This window comes from Lithobates pipiens, unplaced genomic scaffold (genome assembly GCF_037356315.1).
Source record: "Lithobates pipiens isolate NorthernLeopardFrog02 unplaced genomic scaffold, aLitPip1_a1.2 Scaffold_19, whole genome shotgun sequence".
Classification (NCBI taxonomy): domain Eukaryota; kingdom Metazoa; phylum Chordata; class Amphibia; order Anura; family Ranidae; genus Lithobates; species Lithobates pipiens.
This window is the reverse complement of record NW_027507764.1, coordinates 292,167,691-292,183,873: the sequence shown is the minus strand read 5'-3', so window position 1 is coordinate 292,183,873 and position 16,183 is coordinate 292,167,691. Positions and strand designations below refer to the sequence as shown.

Below are 16,183 nucleotides of genomic sequence, written 5' to 3'. Positions count from 1 at the left end.
ACTTTATAGGGTTGATTTACTAAATGCAAATAGGCACTTTGCAAAGTGCAGTTGCTCCAAAGCTTAGTAAATGAGGTAAAGCTTCACTTTGCAAAGCATTCCCAATCACGTGCAAGGAACATTTAAAATAAACAGCATTTTTGCTTGTACATAATTAGATGATGGAAGTCAGTAGAGCTTCTGCTGATTTAGTAAGCTGTGGAGCAACTGCTCTTGCAAAGTGCACAGTCTATTTGCCTTTATGAAATACACCCCTATATGCCTGACCCATAGAAATTAGTTAGATTCCAGGTTTCATTGCAGGCAATGAATAATATAATATAATAAGCCTAAATTAGTGTTTTCAGCAAGAAAAATACTTTATTTGCAGACTTTTTTCTTTTTTTGTTCTCAAAGTTCATAGCAGAAAGCAATCTATCAAAACTGATCAGAAATCAGCTTTAGTAACTATTGATGATGTCCCTGAGGAGGAAGCCACTAGACTAGTGATAGCTAAGGCCCTTTTCCAGGCTAGGAAATTCATTTTGAGACATTGCAATTCAACAGAAACCCCCACAGTAAAAGAATGGCTGAATCAAATGGGAGATACTATCAGGCTGGAAAAATACATTTATCAGCGCAGGGGTAGTGTGAAAAAATTCAGCAAAATTGTGGGGCCTTGGCTAGAGGTTCCTGGTCTAGCTCTGACTGATCTAATTATGGACTGTCTACTATTGTAGAAGGGATATGGTAGTCAGTGGAATTTGTGTTCCTCTCCCTCCTTCACAGAAATCTACTGTTTAATTTTTTGTGTGTTTGATCTAAATAGTATGCAGTTGTAATGAGTGTATGTGAATTAGTGCTTCGTACCAAAGGTTGAAGACTTATGCCTAATATGTCTATGATCTTACAAACTGTGCTGTTTCTCATTTATTCTTCTTTCAATAAAATTCTTATTGATTTAAAAAGATATCAGTTTAGTTATTGCAGGCTGCTATTGCTTAACCACTTAAGGACCGCCCCACATACATATACTGTGGCAGGGTGTTCCTTAAGCTTGAAATCAAGTACCTGTACGAAATGTTTTCTTTGGCCCTGGGGCCCCACTTCCTCTGTGATTGAACACAGCAGGAGCCAATCAAATGTCTGCATGAAATTGTCCAAAATGTCTTAGTATGCGGACGCCTTAAGCATTGCACTTCTGGAGGAATGGTCAAACATTCCCATAGACACACTCCTAAACCTTGTGGACAGCCTTCCCAGAAGAGTTGTATCTTTTATCGCTGGAAAGGGTGTGCCAATTCAATATTGAACCCTACGGACTAAGACTGGAATGCCATTAAAATACATGTGCATGTAAAGGCAGACATCCCAATACTTTTTCAAGACACTGTATTATGGATACGATGTGTTATATTCTGTGAGTGAGGTGGATGAATGTTTTTAGGTGTGTGTGCATTAGTGTGATATGGTACCAATTTTAAGTATTTATATGTTTGATATACAATAAAATTAGGACTTTTTTTCAAGCCCAGTGAGTTAAAGTATATAATTTTTCATAAGTTTTCAATTATTATTTAATTTTGAGAAGTGATTGAACAAAATAAGGTTTTTATTGAATTCAGTTTTGTTCATTGTTAGCATTCCAACACTACAAGAATTGCAACAAACAGTTTAAGAACAAAATCAGGACATCTAGAACAGACCTTAATGCGAAAGGCACATATCGGAGGAGAGTAAAAGAAAAATCCAGCCAATGTCAAAAACAGACTTTAGACTTCCAGAACTTCCAGGACCAGATAGCTTACACCTGAGAGTCCTTAAAAAACTCAGTTATATCCAGATCATTGTTCATCATTTTTATGGACAGCGCACTGACTTAAATGGTACCAGCTAATTGGAGAAAAGCCAATGTAGTACCATTATTTCAAAAAGGGCTGAGATATATACCTGGCAACTACAGATCAGTCAGTTTAAGATCAATAGTTTGTAAATCATTGGATGGGGACTACATCCAAGAATTTGCTGATGAAAACAGTATCATTCATTGTAATCAGCATTGACGTATGATAGATTGTTTTGCCAGACCAATCTGTTAACATTCTACGAGGAAGTGAGCTGCCATCAAGATAAAGGAAGGAAAGACCTCTGGATGTCATGTATTTGGATTTTGCAAAAGTATTTCATACACTTCCCCATAAACATTTACTTTACAAATTGAAAATTGGTTTCAGGGACGCGTTCAAAGAGTGGCGATAAATAGGGAGTACTCAGAATGACCTGGTGTGGTGGGTAGGATGCCCTAAGGATCTGTCCTTGGACCAAGTATGTTTAATTTATTCATAAATGATATAGAGGTTGGTATAAATAGTACAATCTCAGTGTTTGCTGATGATACAAAGCTAAGCAGGGCAACAACTTTGCAGCAAGATGTGGAAGACCCCAATAAAATAATGGGGCGGGCAACTACATAGCAAATGAGGTTTAAGGTTGAAAAATGTAAAGTTATGCATTTGGGGACTAAAAATATGAATGCAAGTTACTCGCTAGGGGGAGAACCATTGGGGGAATCCAGGATGGAAAAGATCTGGGGGTCCTAGTAGATCACTGGCTCAGCAATGTCAAGCTGCTGCAAGCAAAGCAAGCCAAATAATAGCATACGTAAAAAAGGCGATTTACTCAAGAGATAAAATTATAATTCTGCCACTTTACAAGACTCTGTTTAGGCCTCATCTTGAGTATGCCATCCAGTTCTGGTTGCCAGTCTTTAGGAAGGATGAGTTGGAATTGGAGAGAATCCAGAGTGGAGGAACAAAGCTAATAAGCATTAAACATATTCTCTCTGGAGAAGAGAGGCTTGAGAGGAAATATGATAGCGATATACAAATACTTTTTTTTTTGTGATTCTAGCATAGGGAAAAAACATATCAGTTGCAGGAAGTTGGACACGCGGCAATTTATTAATATTGGAAGGGAAGCATTTTAACCTTAAACTGCATAGAGGGTACTTTATTGTCAGAGCAGTAAGGATGTGGAACGCCTTTCCACAAGTGGTGGTGTTATCGGGAGTGCCAATAGTTTCAAAACACTCTGCTGATTAATGGTCGCAACATTCAGGGATCTGGGGTTTATTATTGACATAAACTCCCCTGCACCCACAATGGATGGATTGGTGTCTTTATTCAACGTTACCAACTATGTAACTATGAAATCATTTTGATTTTAACAAAAGTGGAATTAAACTTTAAAGGTTTTTCGAGAATGGCAAAGTAAAATGTGCTGTATTTAATCAGATTACCGTACATAAGCTACTGCAGGATGCAGATGCAAATTATTGGTACCTAATAAGAAGACTTCAGAAGGCAGGGTTTATCATTTTCCCTGCAAAATACACACGTGCTTTTGCTTCCACCCATTTATTCATGTACCTTTCAGTGTGTTTTCATATGTTTATGCTCGTTTTCATTGTGCATTTTTACTTATGTGCTCCGCATCTAGGGAGGTGTTAAAAGAGTCTGCCATTTTTTATATTTAGCTAGGCCAAGAGCACATAGCTTGTTTTAGTAACCATGCATTTGCAGAGCATGAAAACATATAAATTGTGCTCTTTTATGAATTTCTATTGAATTCAGTGGGCCTCTCAATGCACATAGATGGAAGAAAAAATGTACTACCTTATATACTCGAGTATAGGCCGACCCGAGTATAAGCCGAGGCCCCCAATTTACCCCCAAAAAACTGGGAAACCTATTGACTCGTGTATAAGCCGAGGGTGAGATATGCCTGTCCATCCCTGTGTGTGTCCGTCCATCCCTCTGTGTCCGTCCATCCCTGTGTGTCCGTCCATCCCTGTGTGTGTGTCCATCCATCCATCCCTGTGTGTGTGTCCATCCATCCATCCCTGTGTGTGTGTCCATCCATCCATCCCTGTGTGTGTGTGTGTGTGTGTGTGTGTGTGTGTCCATCCATCCATCCATCCCTGTGTGTGTGTGTGTGTCCATCCATCCATCCATCCCTGTGTGTGTGTGTCCATCCATCCATCCGTGTGTGTGTGTGTGTGTGTGTGTGTGTGTGTGTGTGTGTGTGTGTGTGTGTGTGTGTGTGTGTGTGTGTGTGTGTCCGTGCAGCCTTGTGTGTCCAGCCTACCTGTCCCGAGCCTCCGTCCGGTCCCGTCCCGAGCCTCCGTGTCGTCCCGTCCCGAGCCTCCGTGTCGTCCCGTCCCGAGCCTCCGTGTCGTCCCGTCCCGAGCCTCCGTGTCGTCCCGTCCCGAGCCTCCGTGTCGTCCCATGCCAGGATCGCCGCTCTTCGTCGGCGCCCTGGCGGCCATTCCCCTGTTCAAAAGCCCCGCCTCCGCCTGTGATAGGCGGAACACTCAATTTCCCAGCAGTCAGTGTTCCGCCTATCACGGACATCGGCTCATCCGAGGATGAGCCGATGTCCGTGATAGGCGGAACACTGACTGCTGGGAAATTGAGTGTTCCGCCTATCACAGGCGGAGGCGGAGGCGGAGGCGCGGCTTTTGAAAGGTAGAATGGCCGCTGTCTGTCTGCTCGACACGCTGTTCGGGCAGTCAGACAGCGGTGACTCGAGTATAAGCCGAGGGGGGCACTTTCAGCCTCAAAAAAGAGGCTGAAAATCTCGGCTTATACTCGAGTATATACGGTATATGTATTTTTCATGATACAACACAAAGTATACAGTATATGTGACCCAGATCTATTGAAAACAATGGGATGCTAAATAACATACTTTTGTTGCATCTTAACACACGTGTTACAATGCATGAGCATGAACGAAGCCTTAACTACTTGCTGTCCACCCACAGTACATTTAGTGGGGATGAGTGGCACAGGCAGGCCATAGAATGTACTTGTAGGTCATCACCTGTCTTCTGGACTCAAGGCGCGCACATGGACACAGCACGAGTTTGGCAGCAGATTACAGCCAATGATTTTGGCTTAAATCGGCTAAACAGCTGTGTCTAACCACATAAAGAGTTCTGTGTTTACAAACACACAGAATGCTGTGTGCATAGAAATAGAGATCTGGCTATTTCTTCTCCCTGAAAAGCAGAGAGAAAAAACAGCCAGATCAGAAAGTAAAAGCAGCATACATTACACACATTAAACTTATTAGGGAAACAGTTAACCCCTTGATTGCCCCTAGATGTTAACCCGTTCCCAGCCGAGGTTGCAGTATTATCACTGATCACTGTATTAGTGTCACTAGCGATGTCAATGTCAGTTAGTGACTCTCCTAGATAGTGTCTGTTAGTGCCAGATTTCCCACCACCCTATCACAGTCCTCCCTAGGCTGTTGTTGCTTGCATTTGCTATATTGAGCTTTAATTTCAGGCTTTTCACCTTGTCTTCAGAAATGAAGGCAAACCATAATTCCAGTAACAAACGTATATTGTGTTGCTATAAACCGTCTTTGGTTGCAATCAGGTACATGGCGTATTAACAAATGCAATATTTAGAAGTTGGATGAAAGGTATAGTGCAGTAAAACCACTTTTTTCACAAATACATGGGTATATAAATATCAGATCAAAAAAAAGGACAACTAAGCAGGAAAAATGGACAGAGGGACTTGGTTCTAAAAGAATGGCATGCCCTTTAAAAGATGAACAGTGGGAAGTAATGGAACAATGAACTGAATAAGGTGTTTGACAACTAGAAGTACTAAGGTGAAAATCAGTTAAGAAAAGCCAAAGTTAATACACCCTCTTATAATGCAATATCGTGCTACATCATGCCTTGTATGGAAAAGTAACAACCGGGAAGAATGTCAGTACGTTCATTCTACACATTTGACTAGAGCCATTTTTTTTTTGCATTGAAAGGATCCTTGGAATAGTTTCAGCTCTCAGAAGAACCCCTGCAAATTATGAAATAAAACAAAAAAAAAAATGATGGGGCGAATAAAAACACAAGCTATGCAAATTATAATATCCCTTTATATTATCGGTCAAAGGTAGATAGAAACCTTTCAGTTAGTAGTCAACAGAAGAAGTGTCCCCTTAGATTGGGGGTTTGTGGAAGAATGGTCCTTTTATATTGATGGTCAGTGGGAGAAGGACCACCTTAGTTTGGATGGTTTGTGGAATGGCCTCTTTATATTGATGATCAATGGTGTGAGATGAGAGGTTCCTTTTTATGTGCTGTGTGTCATTAGTGCCAGAACTAAGCAGTCACTATCAGGTGGGAGATAAAGTAACATCTACAAAGTAACCTCTAGAGAAACCCTAGGGGTTCCATGGAAACCTGGTTGAGAAAAACTGGACTAGCGTCTGATATGATACTGATTACAGCAGTTATTTTTCTGTCCACACCTGTGAAAAGTGAGCCTTCAGCCTGTTAAACTGGCTATACACCTATAGATTATCTGCAGATTTTCTATGACTAATTGTGCAACCGATTTCTCCATGTTCACTAAATTGTGTGGATGGAGGAATCTCCCACTTTTTCCATCTAACCATAGAAAATCTGCAGATAATCTATAGGTGTATGGCCAGCTTTCGTGTTATATGGTGGTTCAAATGGTTTTCCAGAGAATGTACCTGTTTGCAAGTGATTGTAAAAGACCAGAATGATCATATGCTGAATTTTATTATTTGTGAGAATAATATGTGCTTTGCAGCTACATTTTTTTTAGTTTATTGGTAAGCATAATAGTCCCTAACATATCAAAATACCTTAACATTTTTGAATTGGTTGTTTTGCAGAATATAATATTCATGATGAGCACTGAGTCACTCTGGCTATGACAAAATGTAAGCAAACATTTTTAAAGCTTAAAGAAAGACCAGGCCATTATACCCTCACCATGGGTTACCAATGTCATGATCACCAAAAGAAAAAATATAAATCTTACAATCTACCTTACATCTTAAAAAACCTAGAGCAATCAAACAACAGAATATATATATATATATATATATATTCCCAAAGAGAGTGGATTAGCAATTCTTTATCATCTTTTATTAAAACAAAATGCTTACATGACAGTTAGCTGTATTGTGTTCTTTGGATACAACTTTGGAGCACACGTTCAATTCGTTACAATTTAGAATCTGGTCTACCAGTGCAATATTTAAAAAAATATACAAGTGACTAAAACATAAACATTTCTAGATATGACTAGCTTCAAACCTTTGGTCAGGTTTTTCCTTGTAATACACTCCTCATCATTAAAGCCGTCTTTACCTTTTATAATTTTCCTTTGGCATATTTAACTTGTTTTTTGCATGGAAAGGTCTTAAAATATTGTTTTTCTTTGATGGAAAATCAACTTTCTGCCCTTCTGGTATAATGTTTTATGCAGGCATAGGTAAGTAATGACCATATGCCTCATCGCCAAGTGTAATTACACAGAGTTGTAGTGTTAGGATGGTTGTGCACAGACAGTGGCTTTTTAGGCTGCGGTGTTATATTTAGGCTCATCTGTTACTACAGGAAATTGAAGGTAATAATTTGGAAAATAGGAGTTGTTATTAGCACAATGATCTGAATGAAAATCTGTTTCACTGTTATGGGATGGATTTTCCGACAGCAAATGTTGGATGTGAGCTTGTTGTCAGAAAGTGCGACCATGTGTATGCTCCATATAACATTTGTTGTCGGAATTTCCACCAACAAATGTTTGAGAGCAGGTTCTCAAATTTTCCGAGAACAAAACTTGTCGGAAATTCCATGTAGCGTGTGTACACAATTCTGACGCACAAAGGTCCACGCATGCTCGGAAACAAGCAGAAGAGCCGCACTGGCTATTGAACTTAATTTTTCTCGGCTCAGCGTATGTGTTGTAGGTCACCGTGTTCTTGACGTTCGGAATTTCCAACATTTGTGTGACCGTGTGTATGCAAGACAAGTTTGAGCCAACATCCTTCGGAAAAAAATCAACGGTTTTGTTGTCGGAAAATCCTATCATGTGTACATAGCATAAGTGTCTGTGAAGAGAAAATTACAATGAATAGTACAGAATAAAAACATAATAAAGTTAATCTGATACAATGATCACCAAAAGTTACTGGTCCTGCAGTGGTTAAATCTATCCAGATATTAGTTAATGATAGAATCATAATGAAGTATGGAATGTGCAAAAACATCAACCCCAAGTAAAAAGTCCAATATTTCGTGCACAAAATGTGATCCATACTTGCCTTACAAAACAGGAGTGCTGTTATTAATGAAAAGATGGTTGACACAATACATTCCATAATAAACGTTATCTTATAACTTAAACACCAGGTCAATTTTCTACTTTCAGTACCCTCATATTTTGAATGACAAAATTTAGCAAATTAGTCAATTTTCTTCATAAATTTTGGCCAAAATGTATACTGCTACATATTTTTGGTAAAAATAACCCAAATTATTGTATATTATTTGGTCTTTGTGAAAGTTATAGAGTCTACAAGCTATGGGGGCAATCACTGAAAATTGATCACACCTGATGTACTTATTGTCCTATCTCATTCCCTGAGGCACTAACAAGCCAGGAAAGTACAAATACCCCCCAAATGAACTATTTTTGGAAAGTAGACATTCCAAGGTATGTAGTAAGAGGTATGGGGAGTTTTTGTACAATGTAAATGTAACTTTTCCCACAATTCTTTGCAAATTAAGATTTTTTTCACATAATTTTCATATTAACAGGTTATTTCTCTCACACATCATATGCATACCACAAATTACACCCCAAAATACATTCTATTACTCCTGTGTATGTCGATACCATATGTGTCAGACTTTTACACAGCCTAGGCACATACAGAGGCACAACATGCAGGGAGCACCGTCAGGGACACACTTTTAAAAGCACCAGGACAATGGAACCGCCCACAAAATGACCCAATTTTGGAAAGAAAAGACCCCAATGTATATTCTTTGAGGCATAATGAGTCTTTTTTTACACAAGGTTTTGAAAAATGTGGAAAGAAAATGAAAATGCATTTTTCTACACATTTTTACGGCACTAATGGGCGTTGAGGAAGATACACTGATAGGGTGGCACTGATGAGCACTTACTGATGGGCACTGTATTGGCACTAATGTACACTTTAGTGGCACTGTAGAACACTGCTGTGGCACAGATGTGCACTACTTGGGCAGAGAGGTGGCACTCCTGAGCAATAATATGGCACAGCTTGGGCACTCTTGGGGCACACCTGGGAATTGATGTGGCACTGCAGGGGCACTGATAGGTCACACCTTGGTATTGATGGACCACTCCTTGGCATGGCTGGGCTCTGATGGACACTGATGAGGCACTCCTTGACACTGCTAGGTTCTGATGGGCACTTCTTGGCACTGCTGGGCTCTGATGGGGCATTCCTTGGCACTGTTAGGGCACTCCTGGGCACTGCTGGGGCACTCCTTACCACTGATGGAACACTCCTGAGCACTGATAGGGCACTCCTGGGCACTGCTCCGCACTCAAGCAGCCTTACGCTGCAGCTTCACCCTCCTCACACAATTGAGGAGAGAGAGAACTGGACATAATGCCAGTTTGTTGACAGTGATTGCTCCATTCAATTGGATGGAGCGATCATGTGGTAAAGGACGGCTGGGATTGGCTCTTTACCCTGATCCGAGATTTGCTAGGCCCCAAAAACCCAACATTCACAGACATTCCCTGGTGCATGCCCCAGGGGGTGATGGGACCGTGATTCTGAGAGGACGTCTGTCATTGTATGTCTTCCCAGAATGATCTGACCGCACTGTAGCCATCATTCGGCTATGGCCCGGTCGGTAAATGGTTATTGACTGCACCATCGAGAATGCAAATAAATGATTCTTTGATTCTATGGCAAAAAAAAAGGATAATGTTCTTAACTGGTTGAAAAACAACTGAAATAACTGTTCTAAGCTTTTTTGACTTTATGCGTTTATCTCTCTTAAATGCTAGACATGAACCTGCTATCAACAAGTTTCACTGCATAAATAAATTATATGCAAGTCTTTGCATGAAAAAATATACTAGCCCCACAAATCTATTACAAACCACAGGACAACTAAATGAAATCAACAGTCCTCATTCAATAAAAAGTACACCCCCATATAAGTGCAATATAGAACTCCAAACCTAGATTTACCCTTACCCTTGTGAAGACCTTACAACCCCCTGAGAGTTATGTCACATCAGTTTAATCGGACACTGTGGATGTATTGTTTATCCAACCACCCCATACTTTGTTATACTTAGTGGGCATCCCCCTGCTAGTGTACTAGTGTACATGGCTTTATACAAGGGGAGGGCTCTGTTAGCTTGCAGTACTTTTGATCACTTTTTATTCACTCTCATATGGCACTAAATAACTCAGGTCAGACATACATCTCAGAACATTTAGTACTCCAAAGCAAGGGCAAGAATGAGCATATACTGGCCTAATGTTGGACACAACAAGGTTTGTCAAACCAGGCAGCCAGAGAAAGATTGAAATACTGAATTATTAGTGTGGCAAAGATTGATGTCTCTGCACTTGAAGGCTGTACTTAGTTACTGATTGTTTCCCACTTAGATAAGATGTGTGCATTTTCTGTCTGAGTACATGCTAGTGGCTTTCCATTTCATGTGTTCTCCAGGCCCATAAGATGCAATATAGCATGGAAGTGCTTTACCTTATATGTGTGAAGAGAGCAAGTAGTGGTTCGCCATGTTGCGCTTGGAGGTAGATACTCCTTAAAGGTGTACAAGGAGAAGAAGGAGGAATGTCCAGTCCTGTAGCTCAACCTTATTAGTGGCAGCATTTCAGTTTTCTGCAGTTGTGCATTGTATGAAAAAAGGCAAATACTATAACTTGCCATATCTTCTGATCTAGGTGTTGGTAGTAGTTTGCATTTGGCTGCACAAAGTGAAGAGTGGTGGCTATCCTTCACTGAGTCTGGATGTACTTATCCTAAAAGCTTCAAAGTACATGTTAATATAGCAGTGACTGAACCAACAGTTATGGTGTTTATTTACTGAATAGCAGGTTTTCTGGATGCATATTTCTGTATCCTGTTAATCACTTCCCTACCGACACACACAGATGTACGTCCGCAGATAGGCATGGACAGGCAAATGGGAGTACAGATACATCCCGTTAAATTTGCTGCCCTGTCATCGCGTGCGCACTGGTCGGGACCTCCGTGAGTCTGATCGTGGGTCCCGCAGACTCTATTGCCATGGGGATACCCGCGATAGTCTCACGGGGATGAAGAACAGGGAGATGCTAAAGTAAACAAGCATCTCCCCGTTTTGCCTAGTGACAGTGTCACTAATCTCTGCTCCCTATGATTGGAGCAGAGATCAGTGATGTGTAAAACACAGCCACGTCCCCCACAGTTAACAATACGCCCCTAGGACACACTTAACCCCTACACTGCCACCTAGTGGTTAACTCCTTCACTGCCAGTGTCATTTACACAGGAATCAGTGCATTTGTATAGCACTGATTGCTGTATAAATGACAATGGTCCAAAAATGTCCCATGTGTCCGCCATAATGTCGAAGTCACAATAAAAATCGCCGATTTCCGCCATTACTAGTAAAAAAAAAATATTAATAAAAATGCCATAAAACTATCCACTATTTTGTAAACGCTATAACTTTTGCGCAAACCAATCAATAATCTCTTATTGTGATTTTTTTTTTACCAAAAACATGTATCAGCATAAACTGAGGAAAAAATAATTTTTTTATACATTTTTGGGGGAAATTTATTATAGCAAAAAGTGAAAAATAATGCGTATTTTATTTTCAAAATTGTCACTCTTTTTTTGTTTATAGCACAAAACAAAAATGCAGGGGTGATGAAATACCACCAAAAGAAAGCTCTGTTTGTGGGAAAAAAAGGACGTCAATTTTGTTTGGGAGCCACGATGCATGACCGCGCAATTGTCAGTTAAAGCGACGCAGTGCTAAATTGCAAAAAGTGGTCTGGTCCTTGGCCAGCAAAATGGTCCGGTCTGAAAGTGGTTAATATAAGGTATCATAATGGATGACCAAAGATTTCAGAGGGAGGTGAAGATATTTAAACAAATATAGTATAGGAAACTCCCTCCATAGTAGTCGATCTTAGTTTTTTTCTTTGTAGAGTTAGAGGTGTCAATAGAGTTTCCATATCCAAGACTTCAGGGTGTGTTTCGGATGCCTGTGTCTCTCTGCTGCATGCTATGGCTCCGCAACAGCCACATACTTAATGTGTAAAAATATTATAAAAAGCATATACAAACCAAATAAATTTTTCAATACGTTCATACACATACTAGCACATATTTAAAATTACTGTTGCTCAAACAAACTTGCTAAAAAAATAAGTGCCTCCAAAGAATCTAGTAAATATCTTTCTTTCTGCCATCGAAAACCACTCCAATACAGAAATCCCAGGTTGAAGTATTGTCTAAAACCTATGCTTCGAGTAGTGTTAATTTCGTATTCTGCTTCGCTCAGTGTTTCTTTTTCTACAATCCCACGCATCACCACAGGATATAGTTGAGTGGAGAAAGAGTGCTGTTGAATGTAGACCTGGACTGCTATGAGAGAGTCTGACTTTCCAATGTACTTCTACCACAGGGTACTTTAACCCATATTACAGCAATTAATAATAAAAAACTAAAAAAAAACTAAAACAGCAGCATAGTGATTGCTTTGTATGTAACCTGACTGCATTTTAGAAATACATATGGAATGTTCAATTGGGCTTTAAGCAACAGAGTCTTTTTAACAGGGCAGGGCAGGTGGAAATCAATAAGATACCACCTTTCATACATTTAATTTATGTTGCTGTGGGTGGGCCTTTTAAGTCCCACATCGGGGGGGGATGCGTTAGATGGGGGTTCTACTATGGGTGGAGATCTGACTGAAGCCATTATAATGCAGTTGTGACCAGTGATGTGCATCAACAGTGCGTGGGGAAATGACATTTTATTGTAGACTTAGGATTGAGCCTCACAGGACTTCAGTAAGCTTAACCAGCACCTGGCAGCAGGAATCGAACCAACCAGTACAATATATTGGGGCATCTTGCACTGTACTGTTTTGTTTTTAGAGTATTAAATGCTGTGAGTAGGTTACCACACTCTGCACATTGCTCTTGTGCATCTGAAACAATGAAAACCAAAGGGTTAATTATACAGAAAGCACATTGTTGTGATTATTGGTGAATGGTGGTGGCAATGCATGGTCATGTGACTTCCTGCCACTGTAAATATTTCCCCATTTTATTATTTTACATATGGCTAAATATTGCAGGTTCCTCTGTAAATAATCACGTTTTATGTTGTACAATTTAGAATCAGGTCTGCCAGTGCAATATTTCAGAAAAAGGTAAAAGTAATTAAAACATTTCTAGATATTGCTCGCTTCAAACCTTTGGCCAGGTTTTTCTTTCTTATACACTCCTCGTTAATAAGCTGTCTTTACCCTATTATTTTTCCTCTGGCATATTTTACTTATTTTTGCATGGAAAGGGTCTTAAAATCATTTTTTCTTTTCCTGAAAATTAAATTTTTTCCCTTTTTAGTATAATGTTTTATGCAGGCATAAGTGAGTAATGGCCACATACCTCTTCGCGAGTGTCATCACAAATATGCAAATGCTGGCTTTTTGTAAAAAATCAATGGCTAAGCCCTCATCTGCACCTCAATGCAATGCCATTAGTGAATGATTGGGGGAATCATTTCATCTTTGGGATATAAAAAACTTTTATTTACTGATTATACATTGGTGTATAGTTTATAGGCTGTTTAGTGTTAGGACGGTTGTGTACAGACAGTGTTTTTTTAGACTGCAGTGTTATATTTAGGCTCATCTGCTACTACAGGAAATTGAGGGTAATAATGTGAAAAATTGGGGTTTTCTATCTGACTGAATATCTATTTCAGGATGGAAGTGTCTGTGAAGTTGTACATATGACTAAATATTGCAGGTTCCTCTGTAAAAAAAAATCACAGGTTTTATGTTATACCAAATATAATTTGTATAGCTGAACCCTTGTGTTTTAAGCAATAATTTTAAATACACTATACCTAGTAATATTTTTTTTTCTACTCCCCAGTTTTAATACTATGAGTTAATTTTTGTTGTTCTCTCCAATCATACTTAATGCTGTTATTATTACTATTTCGCCTGCATATCTATAATGTTAATAGGCGGATAACTGTCCAACTTCATTACACTTTAAATAGTATTATAAAAGTCATTTAAATGGTAATGTCCTCAGAAAAGCAGCCATGCCACCATGTTCAGGATGACCTCTTTTGAATCCTGTTACAAAGCACTTGATGATATTGGCCACGTGCCAAAAGATTAATTGAAGGCCACCCGTGATTTTCTAACGATTAGTGACATTGTGCATACATTTTGTAATTACCATTAATAAATTGCTCCCATAAATTTTAACAGGTTGTTGGATGAGAATCAGGCAAAATATAAAAATCAATCATGTACATTACAGAGATCCAACATTTTTTTCTCAGCAGCCTCATTTTATTATGCTAATAATTCTGCTTCCTATGATGATCTCGATGAATTGTTTTAGGATCCTGTAAAAAAGAAAATGGAGACATTAATCATACTGTATCTGTGTACTTTCTCAAGATAATGCAATGCAGTCCATCTGCTCTCTCCTTAACAGTGACCAATTTTTCCATTTACCCTTTTTTCTGTTTCCTGGCAGGTGAGAAATGATCTAACCGGTGAACTGGAAGGTGCAGATATCCAAATTGCAGACACGGAAAGTTTCTCCAATGATCCATGCATTAGTGTAAAAAAGCTTAAGGTATGTACAAAAAGGTTAACATATATACACCCAAGAATGAAAATATAATATCCGGTGCAGCTTACCAGTCCCTTTATTGTCACCTTGTATTGTACTTCCTGTCTTGGAATTACAACTGTTAATTACTTATAACTTATGTAGGTAGAGTGTCTCAGAACACCTTAAAGCTCTCCTCTTCTTTAATGGGGAAATGTTCTGTAGTCCTAGCCTACTTCCTGATGACATTACATGAGATAACACTGCAGAGCGCCAATGACAGCAATGGCTATCTGGCAGGATTGTACTTTCTTTTTTTTTTTTGCATGTATCACACAGACATAGAAAAACATTTGCATTGGTAGATTTAACACATAAAAAGGAGCAAAATAAGAGTTATTATGCTGTGTCATGATAAATGTCAGTGGTATTGATCTACGTTGTCTCATTGACACCAGCACTTCGCACTCACTTTTGAATGTTTTTAACCCTAATCTACCACTCTCCAATGAAACAGTTTCTTTGGTTGGAGTGAGTAACAACGTTATTTCAGCAGAGGTTACTCAACCTGTGCCTGTAACTTTGGGAGAACATTCAACCAAGCATTCCTTCGTATTGTCCCCACATTCCACCTACAATCTGTTAGGAAGAGATTTGCTGTCAAAAATGGGAGTAACCATTGCCTTGTCCCCGGGAAAAACTATCATTGACATACCCCATAAAGTAGAACAGGCTGATCTCCTATTCACGCCTTTAATGATGATGGAGAGTGAAAAGGAGGGGGGATACCAGAAGAGATACAGCAACAAATTGACCCCTTCATTTGGGTAACTAGAGCCAATACTCCTGGTCTTATGCCATTTCCTCCAGTACGGTTAAAAAGGGACCCTACATTGCCAGTACCTAGACTATCTCAATATCCTTTATCCCCAGATTCAGTAGAAGGTATTAGGCCAGTGATAGAAGAGCTACTACAGGAGGGTGTCCTCACCCCCTGTAAAAGTCAAGCCAACACCCCTATCTATCCAGTACCCAAACCAAAAAAAACTGGTGAAGGGAGTTGCCGATGGAGGTTGGTACATAATTTAACAAAGTAATTGTACCATCTGTGCTGGTGGTGCTGAATCCTTCAACGATTCTGGCAACAATACCTCCCTCGGCTACTCATTTTACTATAATTGATTTGGCTTCAGCCTTCTTTAGTGTACCAGTTCATCCAGAGGACCAATGGCTTCTTGCTTTCATGTTTGAGAAAAGATAACTAACATGGACAAGATTACCTATGGGGTACCATGATTCCCCCAGTTGTTTTTCCCAGGCGTTAAAGGATAAACTGGCTGAGTGGCAGCCACTCAAAGGATCACTCTTGGTACAATATGTAGATGATCTCCTACTGGCTTCTTCGGACGAGGAAGCCTGTACTGAGGATTCGATCTCCCTGTTAAACTTTCTGGCCAGGATT

At 39.6% G+C, this 16,183-nt stretch overlaps 1 protein-coding gene across 2 annotated transcripts in view; it reads left to right on the top strand.

Moving 5' to 3' along the window:
• GABBR2 (gamma-aminobutyric acid type B receptor subunit 2) overlaps positions 1–16,183 on the top strand; it is a 984,619-nt gene that overhangs the window by 480,107 nt on the left and 488,329 nt on the right. For both annotated transcript variants that reach the window (XM_077492007.1, XM_077492008.1), the window contains exon 4: positions 14,644–14,745. In XM_077492007.1, coding sequence (XP_077348133.1) covers positions 14,644–14,745 — 102 coding nt within the window. The remainder of the gene's footprint in view (positions 1–14,643; positions 14,746–16,183) is intronic.